This window comes from Aotus nancymaae, unplaced genomic scaffold, assembly GCF_030222135.1.
Source record: "Aotus nancymaae isolate 86718 unplaced genomic scaffold, 86718_ANA_hifiasm-v0.15.2.pri h1tg000014l, whole genome shotgun sequence".
In the NCBI taxonomy this organism is placed as follows: Eukaryota; Metazoa; Chordata; class Mammalia; order Primates; family Aotidae; genus Aotus; species Aotus nancymaae.
The window spans coordinates 68,022,177-68,039,087 of record NW_026988425.1 but is presented as its reverse complement, the minus strand read 5'-3'; the positions used below and the strand labels follow the sequence as shown (position 1 = coordinate 68,039,087).

Below are 16,911 nucleotides of genomic sequence, written 5' to 3'. Positions count from 1 at the left end.
GGTAGACTGGTAGATCAGTAAATCAGTGGGCTTAAATTAAATCTGCTTCTTAGATTCTAGATGTTGTTAGAAGAATCACATTATCTAGTTGTAACTTCTACAAGACATAAAAGACGTAACATGACTGGTTGGCTACTTTCTCATGGCTGATCAACAAAGCCTTGTTGGATAAGGTGACATTTAAACTGAGATCAGAATGGTCAGAAGTGCTCTCACTGGGACGAGCAAAGCCACCTAAAGCAGAAACAAATTTACGAGAAACTTAAAGCAGGAATCCTGTAGTAGGAAGAGCCACGGGAGTCCGCAGCATTTACCTCTAGGCATCGCGGGCTCCGTGTATGGGGACTATAGACTTTTTATGAGCCAAAGAAATCGTTAAAATGTAAAAAAGAAAAAAACTATTGGCTCCACGATACCGAAAGAAAACCACAAAATTGAAGTGAATAAATATTTAATTGACATTCATACTTCATTGATTGTTAAATGTAATAGTCATAAAATATTCATTATATTTATAAACAATTTGTAGCTTGCATTTTTTCACCTCCCTCAAATTCCCAATTATGTACACAGAGTTCTAAGAAATCAGAGTCAATCATAAATTAGGTGAGTCTGTCATAGCCAAATAATTGCAAAAAAGCAAAAACAAAAAAGTCTTTTAGAGTAATTAACAGCAAAAAAAAAAAAAAAATGTAAAGAAGAATGTGGGAGCACTTGAATATGTGTGATAAAATGTGAGGTAGGACCTCCAGGAATATGAGCTCTTAGGATGTACAAAAGTCTTCATTGAACCCAGGGCAGTTAATAAGGCCCTAAAGAGAGCCTGTTGCCCTAACCCTGGGCAGCACCTCCACCCAACACAAATGGAGGAAGCCAGCTGTCAACTAAATTCATAATCTCACTCCGACATCCTCCTTAGAAATGACTCAACCCTTTACCCTCTCCCCTTGCCGATGGGGAGGTGGGAGGGAGCACAAAAGCAGTCTCCTGGACACCAAGGCTCATCAGTGTCAGCAGGTGAAGAATTTCCAAGATCAAACACAGCAATCACCTACAAATGTGAAAGCAAAACAAAGTCCAACCCATCCCAGGATCATGTGTGTCCTTGCTGTTAGCCTTTTCTTCACACTACTTTCCTCCCCAAGGTTTTCACTGGGGTGGACAGATCGGTGTGGATGGCAGATAGGGGGCTGAGGTTGTTGATAGAGAAGTTTGCTGATGAACTTGGGAAAAACTCTAGAAGTAAAAGCTAAGAAACAGATTCACAATAATTTCCGGGCTGCCTAGAGCAGCTGAGGCCACTAGCTGTAAGCACAGGGACTATATGGAGCCTGCAGTTTTAGTCGGATAGGGAGAACGTGTGCAATTGAAAATCATTACAAAGCAAAATACTTAAGGGCAAAATAATTAAGGCCAAGAATGAGGCAGGATACAAAATAATGGAGTAAGCCTGACAGAGTCTTGCTAGCCTGGGAAGCCTTCCCAGGACCTTGAAGGGGGATACATACTGGAGACAAGGAGGCACCTGTGCAATGACTGACCAGCAGCACGGCTCTCCACATTCTGAATATTTCATGGCTCCCATGAATTCTTAACTTTGTGTTTATTTATTGCATCAATAACCTTGCAACTTCAGCAGGAATTAACTCACACTACTTTGATTTTCCTCTCTCACAATCCTTGTCCATGTATATATAAATCCAATATCATATTAATATTTACTATATTTTTTCAATTAGTGTTTTTCTATGATTAACATGTTCAATATCACAATATATTTTTTTGTATTTATCACATAATTTTTAACAGCTACATAATTTTCCAAGAAGTAGCTGCACCAAACTTTCTTTCCGCCTTCTCCTACCATTCATTACACGTATATGTTGTATCTAATTATTGACCACTGGAGCTAACTTCATCATCTATCTGAATGCATGCAGCTAGCTTTTTCTGCCTTTTAAATTATTTCCTTAACATAATTTGCTGTATGTGAGTAAAAGGAAAATGACAAATTGCTTTTCAAAAGATTATACAAATGTACACTCCCACCAGCAGACTACAGGGTATCAAACATGCCAGTTTTGGACTTTATTCTTGAGTGTTTAACTTTGTACTTGTTGAAAAGGAATTGTTTATACATTTGTACTTGTTGAAAAGGAATTGTTTTTACAATGCGCCACTGTTTGTTTGGTGTTGGTGTATATATGTTTGTGCATTTAATCACATTTTCCATGTGGATTCATGGACAATTCCTGGAAGACTAAGTAAACTATTAAGAATGTTAGTTCTGGGGAGTAAAATTGCAGTGTGGGATTGGAGTAAGACACTTTTGTATTACATATGCTTTGGTGCTATTCAAATTTTTGTCATGAGTTTTATTATAATTAATTAGAAAAACAGAAAAAGAAAGTAAACCATCTAAAGACAAGGCCATTGCAGGGGTTAAAAGCTAAGGCACTGGTGACAGACATGAGTTTGAATCCTTGCACTGCCATTGACTAGTTGTATGATCCTGAATGTGTTTCCTTAACTTTTCCAAATTCTATTTTTGTTATCTAAAAAGAATGAAAATAATAACACAGTCTCAAAAGTTGCAAAGGCTCTCAGCACGATGACTATACACAAGAGTATTCCCTATTTAAAGGAAGGGACTATCCTTCCTTCTTCATTCTCCAGGCTGACCACTTGAGCTTTCACACAATTAACGTTCTTTTCAGCATCTTCTCTGTATAACCCAGGTGTGCACCAGTTGCTATGAGAAGGCAAAGTAGAATAGAGTGTCTGTTTCTAAGAATTGACAAGTACTTGCTCCTTTTGCTCCATTTTCAATTATTCCTTCCCCAAAAGAATAAAAAGAATGGCATTGCTTTTGAGGACGCAGTAACTGAGGAATATTGGAGGTTAATCATTAATTCTTACCAAAAACAAAGCATATTGTAAATATTAATTCTAAAGTACCAGTGAGTGGATCAGTGTAGGACAAGAGTTTCCAAAGAGCATTTTAAGTCTCCCTCCCACAGCGTGAGTGAACATGGTCTGGAACACATACTTTGTTTGGAATGTTGATGTCACTTCCTGCTGCCAGCAGCACTTTACTGCACTCCTCATGACCTCCTTCAACAGTCAGAAAGAATGGTGTTTCTCCATTCTAACAAAAAGAGAAATAAGTTAAATTTAATTGCCTCTTGTCATGGAACGAAATTACTTGACAAACAACATGCTTTTTCTTTGCCTTTTATGCATTCCTCTTAATAATGGATAGCATTTATTGAACAACTATGTGTCAACTTGTACTGCCAAGACTATATGCTTCAGCACAATTAAATCACACAATGCTATAAGAGCAGGGTTAATACTATCCACATGATACAGATAAGAAAACTAAACCTCAGCTGAAAAGTGTCAAAGTGGCTGGGCTCCATGGCTCAGCAGTTCAGCCTGTAATCCCAGCACTTTTGGAGACAGGCAGGCATGATGGCAGATTCCTATAGTCCCAGCTACTCAGGAGGCTGAGGCGAGAGGATCACCTGAGCCCAGGAGGTTGTGGCTGCAGTGAGATAGGATTGCATCACTGCACTCCAGCCTAGGCAACAGAGTGAGACCCTGTCTCCAAAAAAAATAGAAAAATAATCTCAAAAGTAAGGAATTACAGTGCAGTATGAAACACAAAATTAGAAGTACATTTGTACCAAGTATAGCTTTAATCTGATTAAAGCTGATTAAATGTGACATGACATTTAAAACAAAATAACATTAATTTAAAAAAAATCTCAGTACTTCAGTTTCCTGAAACTCAGGATAAATATTAGGAGAACAAAGTAAAAGTTTAATACAGGCCAAAACATAGAGGAAAAAGAAGGAGCTGTTCCCACATAGTAGCTGCTTGGCTATTTCCCTTTCCTCATGCAGACTCTTTCCCAAAAATATTGGGAAGAAATGCAGAATTCCTTCCCCATTCCCTAACAATTTCCCTCCTTGGACATTATTCTGCTTAACAACTGCCTTAGGATAAATTCAGAAGGCTTTACTCACAGCTAATTAGGTATGAACAATCATGTTAGCAGGAACACAAGAGCACAGAAACCAGTGTTTCCATTCCAGCAAGGTGGGAAAATCATATTCCAGGCTGCTTTACCTGGGTGCCTGGAACAGCTATCTGCTTACAAAGGAATTTCTTCCCATAATCTTTCTTTTCATTTTTCTGGGAAAATAGATGCAAAAAGACAAATCCCAGCAGAGAAATATTTATAAAAAATGTGTAAAGGAAATAATTGATGTCCTTAATATATCAAGAGCCTGATAAGGTTTCATATCTTGGATCCTACAATCTACCTCTAAGAATATACCCAAAGGCAATTGTGAGGAATTCAGACTACAGTTAATATACAAGGAGGTTTGTGGAAGCACTACCGGTAATAAACAAAAACTGAAACTAAATATCGAAGAGCTAAAGAATAGTAAATGAATTTGGGGCAGCTACAAAAATATATTGTACACGAATGTATAGGAACACAAAGGAAACTGGAAATAAAATACATCAGATGTGTATAAGATCATCCTTTGAGCTGCGCATGGTTGCTCATACCTGTAATCTCAATTGCATGGGAGGCTGAGATGGGAAGATCACTTGAAGCCAGAAGTTTGAGACCAGCCTGAGCAACATAATGAGACCCTATTTCTAATAATAATAATTATTTAAGTTTAGAGAAAATACAATAGTGCTATTTATTTTTATCTTGCATTTTTAAAATGTGTATTTCTAGCATATGCTTTATAATGAATTAATTGAATTATAAATGTATATATGATAGCTCAAACTTTCTTTACCAACATGAGTTTGCTACCAAGAATGTCTAGAGACCACTGTTCTAGAGCACATTCATATGGGTCTGGCAATATCTTGTATCAGGAAACAGAGGAAGCTCCAAACATTATGACTCATATCCAAAAAGATAATGTTATCGCTGTGCCCTTAATTTTGTGCAAATGAAACTATCATAATCTGAAATTAAAGTTTCTTGGGCTTTATGAGTTTTCCCCAATGTGCCTTGACTCCAAAATAGCTAAAAGGTAGATGAAATCCACGTGCATGCACACATTTCAGTGTTTGTTTGTTTGTTTTGAGATGGAGACTCGCTCTGTCGCCCAGACTGGAGTGCAATGGCGCGAAATCAGCTCACTGCAACCTCTGCCTCCCAGAATTCAAGCGATTCTCCTGCCTCAGCTTACCCAGTAGCTGGGACTACAGGCATGTGCCACCACACTCGGCCAATTTTCTGTATTTTTAGTAGAGACAGGGTTTCACCGTGTCAGCCAGAATGGTCTCGAACTCCTGACTTTGTGATCCCCCTGCCCTGGTCTCCCAAAGTGCTGGGATTACAGGCATGAGCCACCGCACCCGGCCTGCAGTGGTTTTAATACGTTTTAATAGAACAGGGAAAGCATAACTGAGACTATCAATCCTATGACTACAGGACTTGATCTCTGCTCTGGTTGGAATGTTCATGTCCCTTCAAAATTCATGTTGAAACTTAAATCCCCAATGCAATAAGATTAAGAGATGGCCTTTATGAAGTGATTAGGTCATGAGGGCTAGCTCAGTCAACCAGGTGGATAGAATTGTCATTGTTTGAGCACATGCATTACATTGGAATGGGTATCAGTGGCTTAGAAGAAAATCTTAGAAACAATAGTGGGGCATTCTTTAAGAAATGCTGCATTGGCCGGGCGTGGTGGCTCATGCCTGTAATCCAAGCACTTTGGAGGCCAAGGCGGGCGGATCACCTGAGGTCAGGAGTTCAAGACCAGCCTGACCAACATGGTGAAACCCCATTTAAAAAAAAAAAAAAAAAAGAAATGCTGCATCTCTCATGCCACTGTACTCCAGCCTGGGTGACAAAGCAAGACTTTGATGCTATAAGAAAAAAAGAAAGTAATCATCAAGACTGATTAGGATAGTGATTTAGAAGAATCTAATTCAGCATGAGGTGTAGAAACAATTAACTGAGTTATCTTGCTTATTTTTTTCCTTTATACATGGATCTAAAAAACTAACAGTCTAAAAACATCTTCCAATAGGCAGCATAAAATAAATATTTTAAGTGATAATAAAGTTTTTTGTCATAGTTAAATGGCAGCATGATTTTTTCTGAGTGTTACATAAAATAATAATGTGCCTTACAATCAATGGTATCTTAAAGGTAAATGTTTATGATATTAGTTCTTTTGGTAGCTCTCAGGAGAGGCATCAAGTTTAGAAATTATCAGAACATTAAACTGTGAAATACAAGAGGACTCCACTGACCTGAGTTTCCAAAGAGCCAGACAAAAAGTCACTGTGCCATAGGTTAAGAAATGACCATCCAGGAGCAACTGACTCACAAATCTGCCTGTACAGCCACAGCCATATCCCACCCACCAAATACAGAACCAGTGTCTTTTTTTTTTAATAGATGGAGTCTCACTCTGTTGCCCAGTGCAATGGCATGATCTTGGCTCACTGCAACCTCCGCCTCCCAGGTTCAAACGATCCTCTCACCTCAGCCTCCTGAGTAGCTGGGACTATAGGCATCTGCCACCATGTCCAGCTAATTTTTTAAATTTTTTGTAGAGATGGGGCTTTGCCATGTTGGCCAGGCTGGTCTCAAACTCCTGACCTCAGGTGATCCGCCCACCTCAGCTGCTGAAACTGTTGGGATTACAGGTGTGAGCCACCGCACCCAGCCCCAGAACCAGCTTCTAGCTGGCTAACACTCCACCTGACTGTACCCACCTCCCAGGTGCCTCAAACAAAATCCATTCAAGCCCTCATTACCTACGCCACTTACCTACTCCTCCCCTGTACCCCCCAGCAACAGCCCAAGCCAGAGAGCTGGGGGCAGAAAGTCCTTCCTCTCCCTAAGTCTGGTCACAAGTCCTGAGGACTCTGCCTCCTCCTACCACTTCATCCTGTTTGTTGCTCATGAGTGTCTCAGTGAGAGGCCTTCCATAGGTCTTGTTTCCCCCATTTTGGCAGTCACCTGATTGGTCCTCCCCTGTTCTGGGCTCCCCTGGACCAGTCTATCTTTCAAATGGCTGTGACAGATACCTGCCCACACCTAAGATGAATCTCATCCCTTTTCACTGCTTAAAACCCTTCAAGGTCTCTTCTGGCAAGCATGTCAAAGACAAACCCTCCCTCCCATAAAGCATGGCCTTTTCACTGTCTGTCCGCCTTGGCCCACTAAGCTTCTGGCTTTCCCAGGCCTCCTATCCTCAGTTTCTGCCACCTTGAACTCGTCAGTCCCAGAACACACCATACTCTTGCCTTGGCTCTTTTACTTGGACCTTCCCTCTGTCTGAAATACTTTATACTTGTGCCATCCTCAAAATCCCTCCTGCCAATGTTCATTGCAATGCCAAGACCCAGATAAATATATCACCTCTTCTGTGAAAACTGAAATTTCTGAAAAACATGTTCCTCTGTGTTCTCATGGCATTCTCTGTAGACCTCTATTATTGTATGTAACCCAGTACATTATTTGTTTTGCATGCCCTTCTTGCCCTGTGGGCTTCTAGAATAAGAATACATACTTCATCTGGCATACATAAAATTTTTTTGAATGAATGGGTAAATAAATGAATGGCTTAACAAATGAAGTGCTGTGAGATACTTTGAAGAACAAAGTAAGAATCTTTCAGTATCACATTGTACACCCTATGGCACTAACACTTTTGTTTTCCTCCCACTCTTTTCTTGAAAGCCATTCCTCCAACCCTTCCCCGTTTAAGTCCTGTGTCCATAGTGAGCATTTCCACATACCTCATTCATCTCATTTATGTCTTGCCACTGGGTTAGCAGCACCCGCACTGCAGGACTGTGACCATGCTTCGCAGCGAGGTGCAGGGCAGTGTTTCCCTCCTGCAACAGAGACACACTGGAGGTAGAATCCCCTGTGCCAGGAGAGCACGCTCCTTCAATAGCAAGGCTGCAGTGGAGTTTCTGGAAGCTTCCATCTTGGTTAAAGCTGCAGTCTAGAGTGTGGACCACAGTATCTGCTGTTTTAAGTGAAATTTATATATTTTTAAGTTTTAAATAAAAAGGCATAGCTTTTTGAACCAGTAGGAAAAAAGTCATCCATGCACCTTGTTCTAAACTTTGCCATCAATTGCTAGCAACATGTGAAGCCACAAAAGAAATTCCATTTAACCTATGTAAGGGTAAAATGGTGAAAAATTTCTGTGAGATCATTTTAGCAATATGATATATCAAAACTTTTTTAAAATGTGCAGAAGTCTTTGACCCACTAGTCTACATCTAGGAATTTCTCCTAAGAAAGTCATCAAAGACGTATATATAAATATAGACGTCTACCCCAGGATTTTTTCCTCCTCTTTCATATAGGGCTGAGCCTCCAGGAGACCTCACGGGAGGAGAGGAGAGGGGTGGAGTTGATCATGGAAAAATCCATGTAGTCTATTGACTTCACAAACATTTATGAAGCAAAAAATACCAATCTGGACAACCCACAGAAATAGTGGAAGGATTTTGCCTGGATATTTCATGATTCTCTCTGAGTACAGTAACAATTTAACAACTCTCCTGCTGACTAAAATGCCCTCACCAAATCTACATGCCAATTGTTACCCCTCTACATCAATTGTTACTCCCCTTTCTCTTATTCTCAGCAAAGAAATAGAACTCCAACTCACCGTGTCCTTTTCTGAAGTATGCAGGTTTAGGAAGGTATTTCAACATGGCCCCTCTCAGCTGCCAAAAGAAATGGTTTTCTTCCTTTCTAAAAATCAATCACAAACTTCAAGCATTAATTACACTCTTAGTGAACAAGCAAGACAATGGACAAAGCTAGTGGCATTTTAAGGATGATGGGGAGTCCAAGATGGCCCTTCCTATGGGAGAAAGATGATGCTGTCTCTGACTCCAAACCAGATTCAGTTCTGAGTTCTCACTCAAAACTGTGGGAGACTCTACATCAGCATGAAATCTGTTTCATGGGGGAAAACAAATACTGTTCAGAAAAGGTCCTCTCAAGTATCAGGGGAGATGTAACATCACAGTCAGATGACAAGATTCCCTTTTAAATATAGTAATATTATAAACTTTATTTATTCAATAGTTCTTTCACCATTTACTGAGAAGCTACTATATGCCAGACCCTGTCTCAGGCACCTGCACATCACACTAAGCCTTCCCTTACTGATAACAATGTTTGAAACGAAATTTTCTAGGGCTAATTATTTATGTGCCATTTGATTAACTACTTCTCCTTAGGCCCTCCCTGCTTTCTCATAGATTTATACAATATCTACTAAGAATCAATAGGAAAACTCTTGAGAATAGGTCAATATGAAATGGAATTAAGAAATGAGGCTTTATCCAGAGACTATAGATGTAGAGAAATGTTTAGGTTTGATTTTTTTAGAAGATAAGCTCAAATATAGAATTTTCTGATTATGGAATTCCTCCTACTTTTCATGTTGCCATTGGAGACTGCATTTGCCATAGCCAAAATGTCATCAAGAAAAGTGAAAGACATGTCTTAGTCTGTTTTGTGTTGCTATAACAGAATATCTCAGGCTGGGTAACTTAAAAAGAAAAGAGGTTTATTTAGCTCATAGTTCTGCAGGCTGGGAAGTTCAAGGGCATGGTCTTGGCTTCTGGCAAGGCTTTTCACACTGTTCCATAACATGAGACAGAAGGTCAAAGGGATGTGAACACGTATGAAGAGACAAAACGCAAGGGCATCCTAGCTCCCACTCTTGTGGGAACAAATTTATTCCTATGAGAATGAATCTAGTCCCATCAAAGTAAGAACTTGCTACCTGAAGAATGGCACCAAGCCATTCATGAAAGTTCCACCCTTATGACCAAACATCTCCAAATAGGTCCCACCTCCTAACACAACCAGATTGGGGATCAAATTTCAACATGAATTCTGATGGGGACAAACCATAGCCAGATTATAGCAGATCCACAGAAAATGTAATGTTGTAACTTGATATAATTAAAAGAAGGAAAAGAAAGTTGTGGTGGCAATATGATAGCAGAAGTACTTTCTTCAATTAAAGAGAAGAAAACACTCACAGATTGGCTTAGTGTGTTACTTAAAGCTTAGCAAGGTGTCTTAATGTGAAAAAACAGATACAAGCCTCTTTATAAAAGGGTCCTAAATCTGAGATTAGTCATCTAACACTTGATAAAATAGGGTAATGAAAAGATCATGGTCACTGTTAACCTGAGATAACAACTCAGGAGCCTCCAATAACTGGAGAAAAAAGGAAGAAAAAAATGCTAAAATAATAAATGGCAAAAACAAAAACAAATCTATAAAATCAGTCCTACAGAGGTCTGTATTTATGCATGTATGGAAGCTGGAGAAATCAATTTGCTCCAAAAAGTTCATCTAATTCAACATTCTTGGGCCATATATGTCACCAATGAGATCTACATCCTCAACCCTTCAAAGGGTTTAGTGATTTCACTCTCAGAAAATCAGTAAGAAATGGCAAAGGGAAGAAACAGAGACTGCTTGGAATCACAGTGTGCTGCTTTCAAGGTAAGCATTAATTGAAGGGTAAAATTTAATCTTGAGCCATGAGAAACTCTTCATAAATGACAGACCAAAAATCATTGTGTCTGATATACAAATATCTGCAAATGGTGACTACAGGTAAAGTTTCATGTAAACAAATCACAAAAGAGGGAACAAAAAATAGTGATTATATACTAGATGAAAACATCTGGTCACACATCCTCATAGATCATTTATTCATTTTTTCAACAATTATTGAGCATCTATGTATATGCCAGATAATGTGCTAAGCAATAGAGTGACCAAGCTGAGAAATACATTGCTCATCCTCAAGCTGGTATTTATAGTTCATCTGTAGTTCCAGTAGATGGAATTTCCAATTAGGGGTCATTTTATCATAATCTATGCTGCTTAGTAACATAGTTAAAAATCTATCTAGTTTGCAAGAACACAGAGGCAAAAAGTTAACCAAAATTTAAATTCTCATGCAGAAGGAAAGGGGTTTTGTTAGCTCTTTACCCACAGAGACCAAAAATAATACATGAAGGTGTTGTGCCCTAGTGTGGCATTTGTTGCTTTTGCCTTTATATTTACCTTTTTTCTAGTAACAGCACTTTCATTTTACTTTGGAGAACAACCACACAGACACGTACACACCCTACCATTTAGTGCATTTAGTGCTGTCCATTTTCAGGCTTTACCTGCCTGCCTTCTGCCACAATATTAGACAAAACGACAATAGGAATTTCAAAGATATATGTGGTTTGTAAAAAATATAGTTTCTTATCATGTCCTTTATTTTTTTTTAACCACCCAATCAATCCTTTTTCATCACATTCAAGTAGGCCTCTATCCAGGGCAGTCTCACAGGACCTCCCTTACTTGGAAGGCAGGAAGCTTTTCCAGCCAGGAGGATGGTGGAGCTTGGTGTCAGAGCTCTGGGCTCTAGGCCTTGGGCAAATCACAATGACTCCCTGGCTCAAGATCCTGTCCCTTTAAGTACTAAAATAAGGTGAGTCCAGGATTCCTGTTCCATTTTTCCTCTATTAACTCAATGTATATTTAACCTGATTATAACAGGGTCTTACTTTGTCACTCAGGCTGGAATGCAGTGGCATGATCTCAGCTCACTGCAACTTCCACCTCCTAAGATCCGGTGATCCTCCCACCTCAGCCTCCCAAGTAGCTGGGACCACCAGTGTGCACCACCACACACTGGCTAATTTTTTGTAGAGACAGGTTTTCATTATGCTTCCCAGGCTGGTCTCGAACTCCTGAGCTCAAGAGATCCTTCCACCTCTGCCTCCCAAAGTGCTGGGATTAGAGGTGGGAGCCACTGTACTTGGCTAACCTGATATGTTTTAACGCAATGCATTTAATTTTTTGTTTGCATGTAAGTCTGAGGGATTGGGATTGTTTATTATAAACTATTTTTAAGTTTGCTGAGAAGATGAAGTTATCAAATTTGATGTCATCAAATTCAGCAAAAATTTCATAAATAGCCATTAAGTGGGTATTCAAAGTCCAACCTGACCTTCCTTTACCACAAGGATCTCTGAGATGTGTCGCCCTGAGGATCCCCTGAGGAGAGGCGCTGGGTGGGCCTCTAGTGCACAGTCCCACCCCACAACACTTCCCATCACCCCGGGATCAGGCACTTGAGCCAGGGGAAAACCCTGAATAACTAGAAATTTCAGAGGTTAAAAAAATATGTGTCATGAGGTCAAAAAAAAAAAGCAGTGTGTTAAATATGAAAAAGTGGCACTGGTAGCGTGGGAGACACCGGGCTAGTTTTCCCCTTACATAAAGGAAATAATAGATTTGATTAAATCCAAAGCTGTTAAATGTTGCCTGGGGTCTATATAAGAAAACAGATGTCTTCTCAAGTCCCCTTCTACTCACTATTCCCACCCCTTCCAGAAAAAGAAGCTTCTTTGCATTTTGACTTCCAGAGAATTTAAACCATGGAAGTCCACCATATGCATAGCTGAAACCAACCTAACATTATACCACCAAATTCTTGTAAATATCCAACAAATATATGAATGGCATGTAAGGCCTTCCTATTTCCCTCCCTCTCCAAATATGTTAGTCTGAGCATTTATTTTTGATCACCAGATGGACATTTACATGTAGATTCGAAATATCTATACTTTACTCATAACTCCTGGCTGCTCTAATTTCTCTTCCTAGGAGAGGCCTGAATGATTTCTATGGGTGTGGAGCTGTGGGAAATCTCAAAAGGTTTCCCAGCATCCTCCATCTGTCCCCACCCAAACTCCACCTGGCCTAGTTAAATCCAGTTTGTTTTAAGGGCCTCCTCCCAGGAAAGCTTTCCTTGTTAGCTTTTGGAGTTCCCTCCAGACTAAAGAGATGAATTTTACCAACCCTGGCAAGTACACAGGCTCTCAATCACTATCTGTTGATAAGAAACTAGGCAAGAGAGTAACACTGTGAAGGTGAAGACATCTTTAATATCAAATGTATTTCATCAGCTTCACAATACCTTTAAGCAGATGCAAATGGGACACCCAGCACTAAATCAATAGACCCTAAGCTTCTGATCCCAGTTGCAACTGGCTTTCCCCCCGCACCCTCCCCCACCCCTGCATTTTTTTATTATGGTAAAGTATTCATAACAAAGTTTATCATCTTAACCATTATTAAGTGTAGAGTTCAGTGGTATTAAGTATACTCATATGGTTGTGTAGCCATCACTACCATCCATCTCCATAACCCTTTTCATCTTGCAAAACTGGAATTCTGTACTCATCAAACAATAATTCCCTACTTTCCCTTCCTCCTAGTTCCTGGCAACTACCATTCCAACTGGCTTTTGCCAACATATGTGACCCACTCACAGATCTTCGGAAAAAAAGTAAATTTTTTTTTTTGTCTTTTCTTTTCATCAATTTAGTTTTCTTGAAGGACTAAAGTTGGACTCCGGCTCAGAGTCTTCTTTCCCTAGATGACCCAGTGGATTCATTATTTGCTCATTCCTTGTGTGTCTCTCAACTCAATTTACGACCTCGCAGCTGGACATATCACTCTGCAGTTTGCTACCGGTGTTCTTAAACCCCTTTTCCCAACAGATAGAAGAGGAAGAAGGTGAGGGGAGACAACATGCCCAGAATCAGCTGAAAAGAGTTATAGACAGGATGGCTGCCGGCCAGCAGGAACTCAAGAAGTAGGGAAGTCTCCCTGCAAACCTACTATGGTTTCTGAACCCCATCAGCCTGCCTGATCCTTCCCACACACTGCTGCCTTTCATGGAAGCAATCAGAGCACACTGAATGGGGAGATAACTGTGTGTCTCATCCATAACGGGCCATCAACAAATATCTGCTGAACTGAACTGAATGGAATTCATTCATTGGCCACATCTCTAGTTGGCATGGATAAAATTAGAAAGATCCAAGTTCCTCACCCGGACACTAAATGGCATTTGACTATGATTGTCACTTTGAGAAAATAAGACAGGATATTCTATCCTCTAACAATTGTTACAACAGTGAGCACTTACAATGTGCCTGGCTTGTTGCTAAGTGCTTTATAGTCATTAGCTCATTTAAGCATCTTAGCAATGGCTACTCCAACTCCAAGTATTGCTACATAGGAATGGCATAGGGTGGAAGGGGGTTGTGGAATGGCTCATCATGAACTCATTTGCATAGGTACTTTTACATAAGACTGAGGAAATGTCAATCATTATACATCAAAGAATGGATGTTTGCTGATTTAAAAAAAAAATTATATGTGGGACAAGACTTCTATCAACCCTTCTTGTTACCATGAAGTAGATTTTATTATTTCCATTATAAAGATGGAGAAACTGAGGCTTTCAGCAGTTGAAAAATTGCTTAAAACCATACGGCTAGTGCATGGTGGTACTGACAAGACCACAGCCCAAGTCTGTCTTCCTCTAAGGTATAAATGTATAGCTGTTTAGTCATATGTAGAGGAAGTCAAAGAAGTTTATAGACCTAATTTGAAGAAATATTTTTTATTGTTGATATTGTTGTTTTCAAAAATAAGGTCAGAAAAAAATGTAAAATTTTTTAAAAAGAGGTGAAATGAAGTGAATATTACTGATCAGCTCTAAAGAAAGTTTTATGGTATAGTATTCTGGTGGCACAGGGAAAAAGAAGTCCCATTCACAAAGTATATACTCCTGCTGAGAAATCAAAATGCCAATTGCACAAAGCCTACTACTCTATTAAAAAAAAAAAGGCTACTACTCTATTAAAAAAAAAAAAAAAGCTACATACCTACAGGGAGATATCCAGGGAAAGGACAGTCCCTGACATGAGCAATGCCCACTGTCAATCTGAGGAGGGAGACAGCACAGTGTGAAGGCTGGATTCAGCCAGACCTAGCTTCAAGTCCTGGCTCTGTTACTTTTTAGTTGTGAGACTTGATCAGGTTGCTTGGCTTCTCTGAGCCTCAACTTCCTTTCCTCTACAGATGAGCAAAATATTTTCTACCTTATAGGATTACTGTAGGGGTTAATGAGATCATTCATTCATTCAGAGATGATTTGTTGAGCATCGGTAGGTGCCAGGCCCAAGACCTCTTACTGAAGTAATGTATGTAAACAGCTTTCCTCTGTACCTGGCATATTAATAGATACTCATTAAATAGTAGTTGGTATTGTTATGTATCCCCTTAGGTAGAGAAAAGGAATATTGACAAATGCAATAAAACTGCATTGTATGTCATGGTTCATTTCTGTATAGCTTTGGGTCAAATATATTTCCAAAAGGCCAAGCATAATAAAATTTAGGTACACATTCTGATTACTAAAGGGGATAGGATACTGTCTACACCCTGGCCAGGATGAGGGAGTAGAATGGGAAGAAGGAATCTGGGTGCTTCCTCAATACTTCCTGTTCTCCCTACAATCAGGGGCCAGGACCGCCGCTAATACAACACTCCTCTTTAGTTCTGTGGTCTGCCATGGTGATAGAGGAGCTGGCTACAGGGCCAGGTCTGTCTGTGCTGGTTGCTTTCGCAGCTCTACCAGAGGCAGGAAGAAAGTGGACTTTGATAGGGGTGTTATGTAAGACCTGTACAACCAAAGCAAACACACCTCATCAGGCTGGTTCAGCTCCTTGAGGTGCAGCTCTTGAATGAGATACTCCACGATGCGCACATGATTGCTCTGAGCGGCAAAGTGGAGGGCGTTCATTCTATCCTGAAGAGAGATACACAGTGACCTCAGAACTTCCTCTCTCCTGCAATGGTGAGGCAAGAGCTTTTGTCCAGGTGTGACCAACATACCTACCTGATTCTTAGCTCTCTGATCTGCTCCAGCTTTAACCAGCATGAGCATGATCTCAAGGCTCCCAGACCAGGCTGCAAGGTGAATTACTGTCAAGCCGTGCTTCCCCAAGAAGACAGAAAAAGAGAATCTATTACTCTGATGAGCTGCAGCATACTGTCTCATCAACAAAGGCCAAATTAATGCTAGACTGTTGAAAACTAAGACAGAGAATTTAAAACGCATCAATGCTGATATTTCGGTTCTATGGGGAAACATGGCTATATTTAATAAATGGTGCAGGCACACGTGGTTCTCCATCTGAAAGAAAATGAAATGAAATGCTATATCATACCACATTCACAAACAATAAGCATATTAGAATAAAATCTGGACTATAACGTATAGTCTCTTAATCCACAGTTAGAATAGATAGATAATAAACAAAGTCAATTACAAATGACAGATTTTTAAAAATATATCTTTTTTTTTTTGAGATTGAGTCTCACTCTGTCACTAGGCTGGAGTACAGTGGTGCAATTTCAGCTCACTGCAACCTCTGCCTCCTGGGTTCAAGCGATTCTCCTGCCTCAGCCTCCTGAGTAGCTAGGACTACAGGTGCATGCTACTATGTCCAGCTAATTTTTGTATTTTTAGTAGAGACAGGTTTTCACCATGTTGGCCAGTGTGGTCTTGATCTCTTGACCTCGTGATCTGCCTGCCTTGGCCTCCCAAAGTGTGGGGATTGCAGGCACGAGCCACCACACCCGGTCTAAAAATGTATCTTTAATAAAGATGAATGGCTATTCTACAATGCATGAAGCATACTTATGCATGGAGAAGGAAAAGACAAACTCATGAAAAAATGGACAAAGAAAGAAAATGAAAATGATTATTGTTTAAGTATCTGCCAATATCAATCAAAATTGAAAATACAATCAGCAATCCCATTCCTGTGAATCTATCCCATGAAAATAAAAATTTCAGTACCTAATGTTATATTTACAAGGATATTAATTGTAATACTAAAAACTGGGAGCAAGATAAAAGCCTATGAACATGGGAATGCTGAGTAAGTTATAGAATAATCAGCCTATATAATGCAAGCATTAAAAATAA

General features: G+C 39.7%; 1 protein-coding gene across 1 annotated transcript in view; it reads right to left on the bottom strand.

The window, feature by feature from the left end:
• ANKDD1B (ankyrin repeat and death domain containing 1B) overlaps positions 1-16,911 on the bottom strand; it is a 51,116-nt gene that overhangs the window by 22,772 nt on the left and 11,433 nt on the right. The window contains 6 exon segments of the mRNA XM_012462141.3: positions 3,050-3,148; positions 7,802-7,900; positions 8,692-8,729; positions 8,732-8,777; positions 15,622-15,726; positions 15,817-15,915. Coding sequence (XP_012317564.2) covers positions 3,050-3,148; positions 7,802-7,900; positions 8,692-8,729; positions 8,732-8,777; positions 15,622-15,726; positions 15,817-15,915 — 486 coding nt within the window.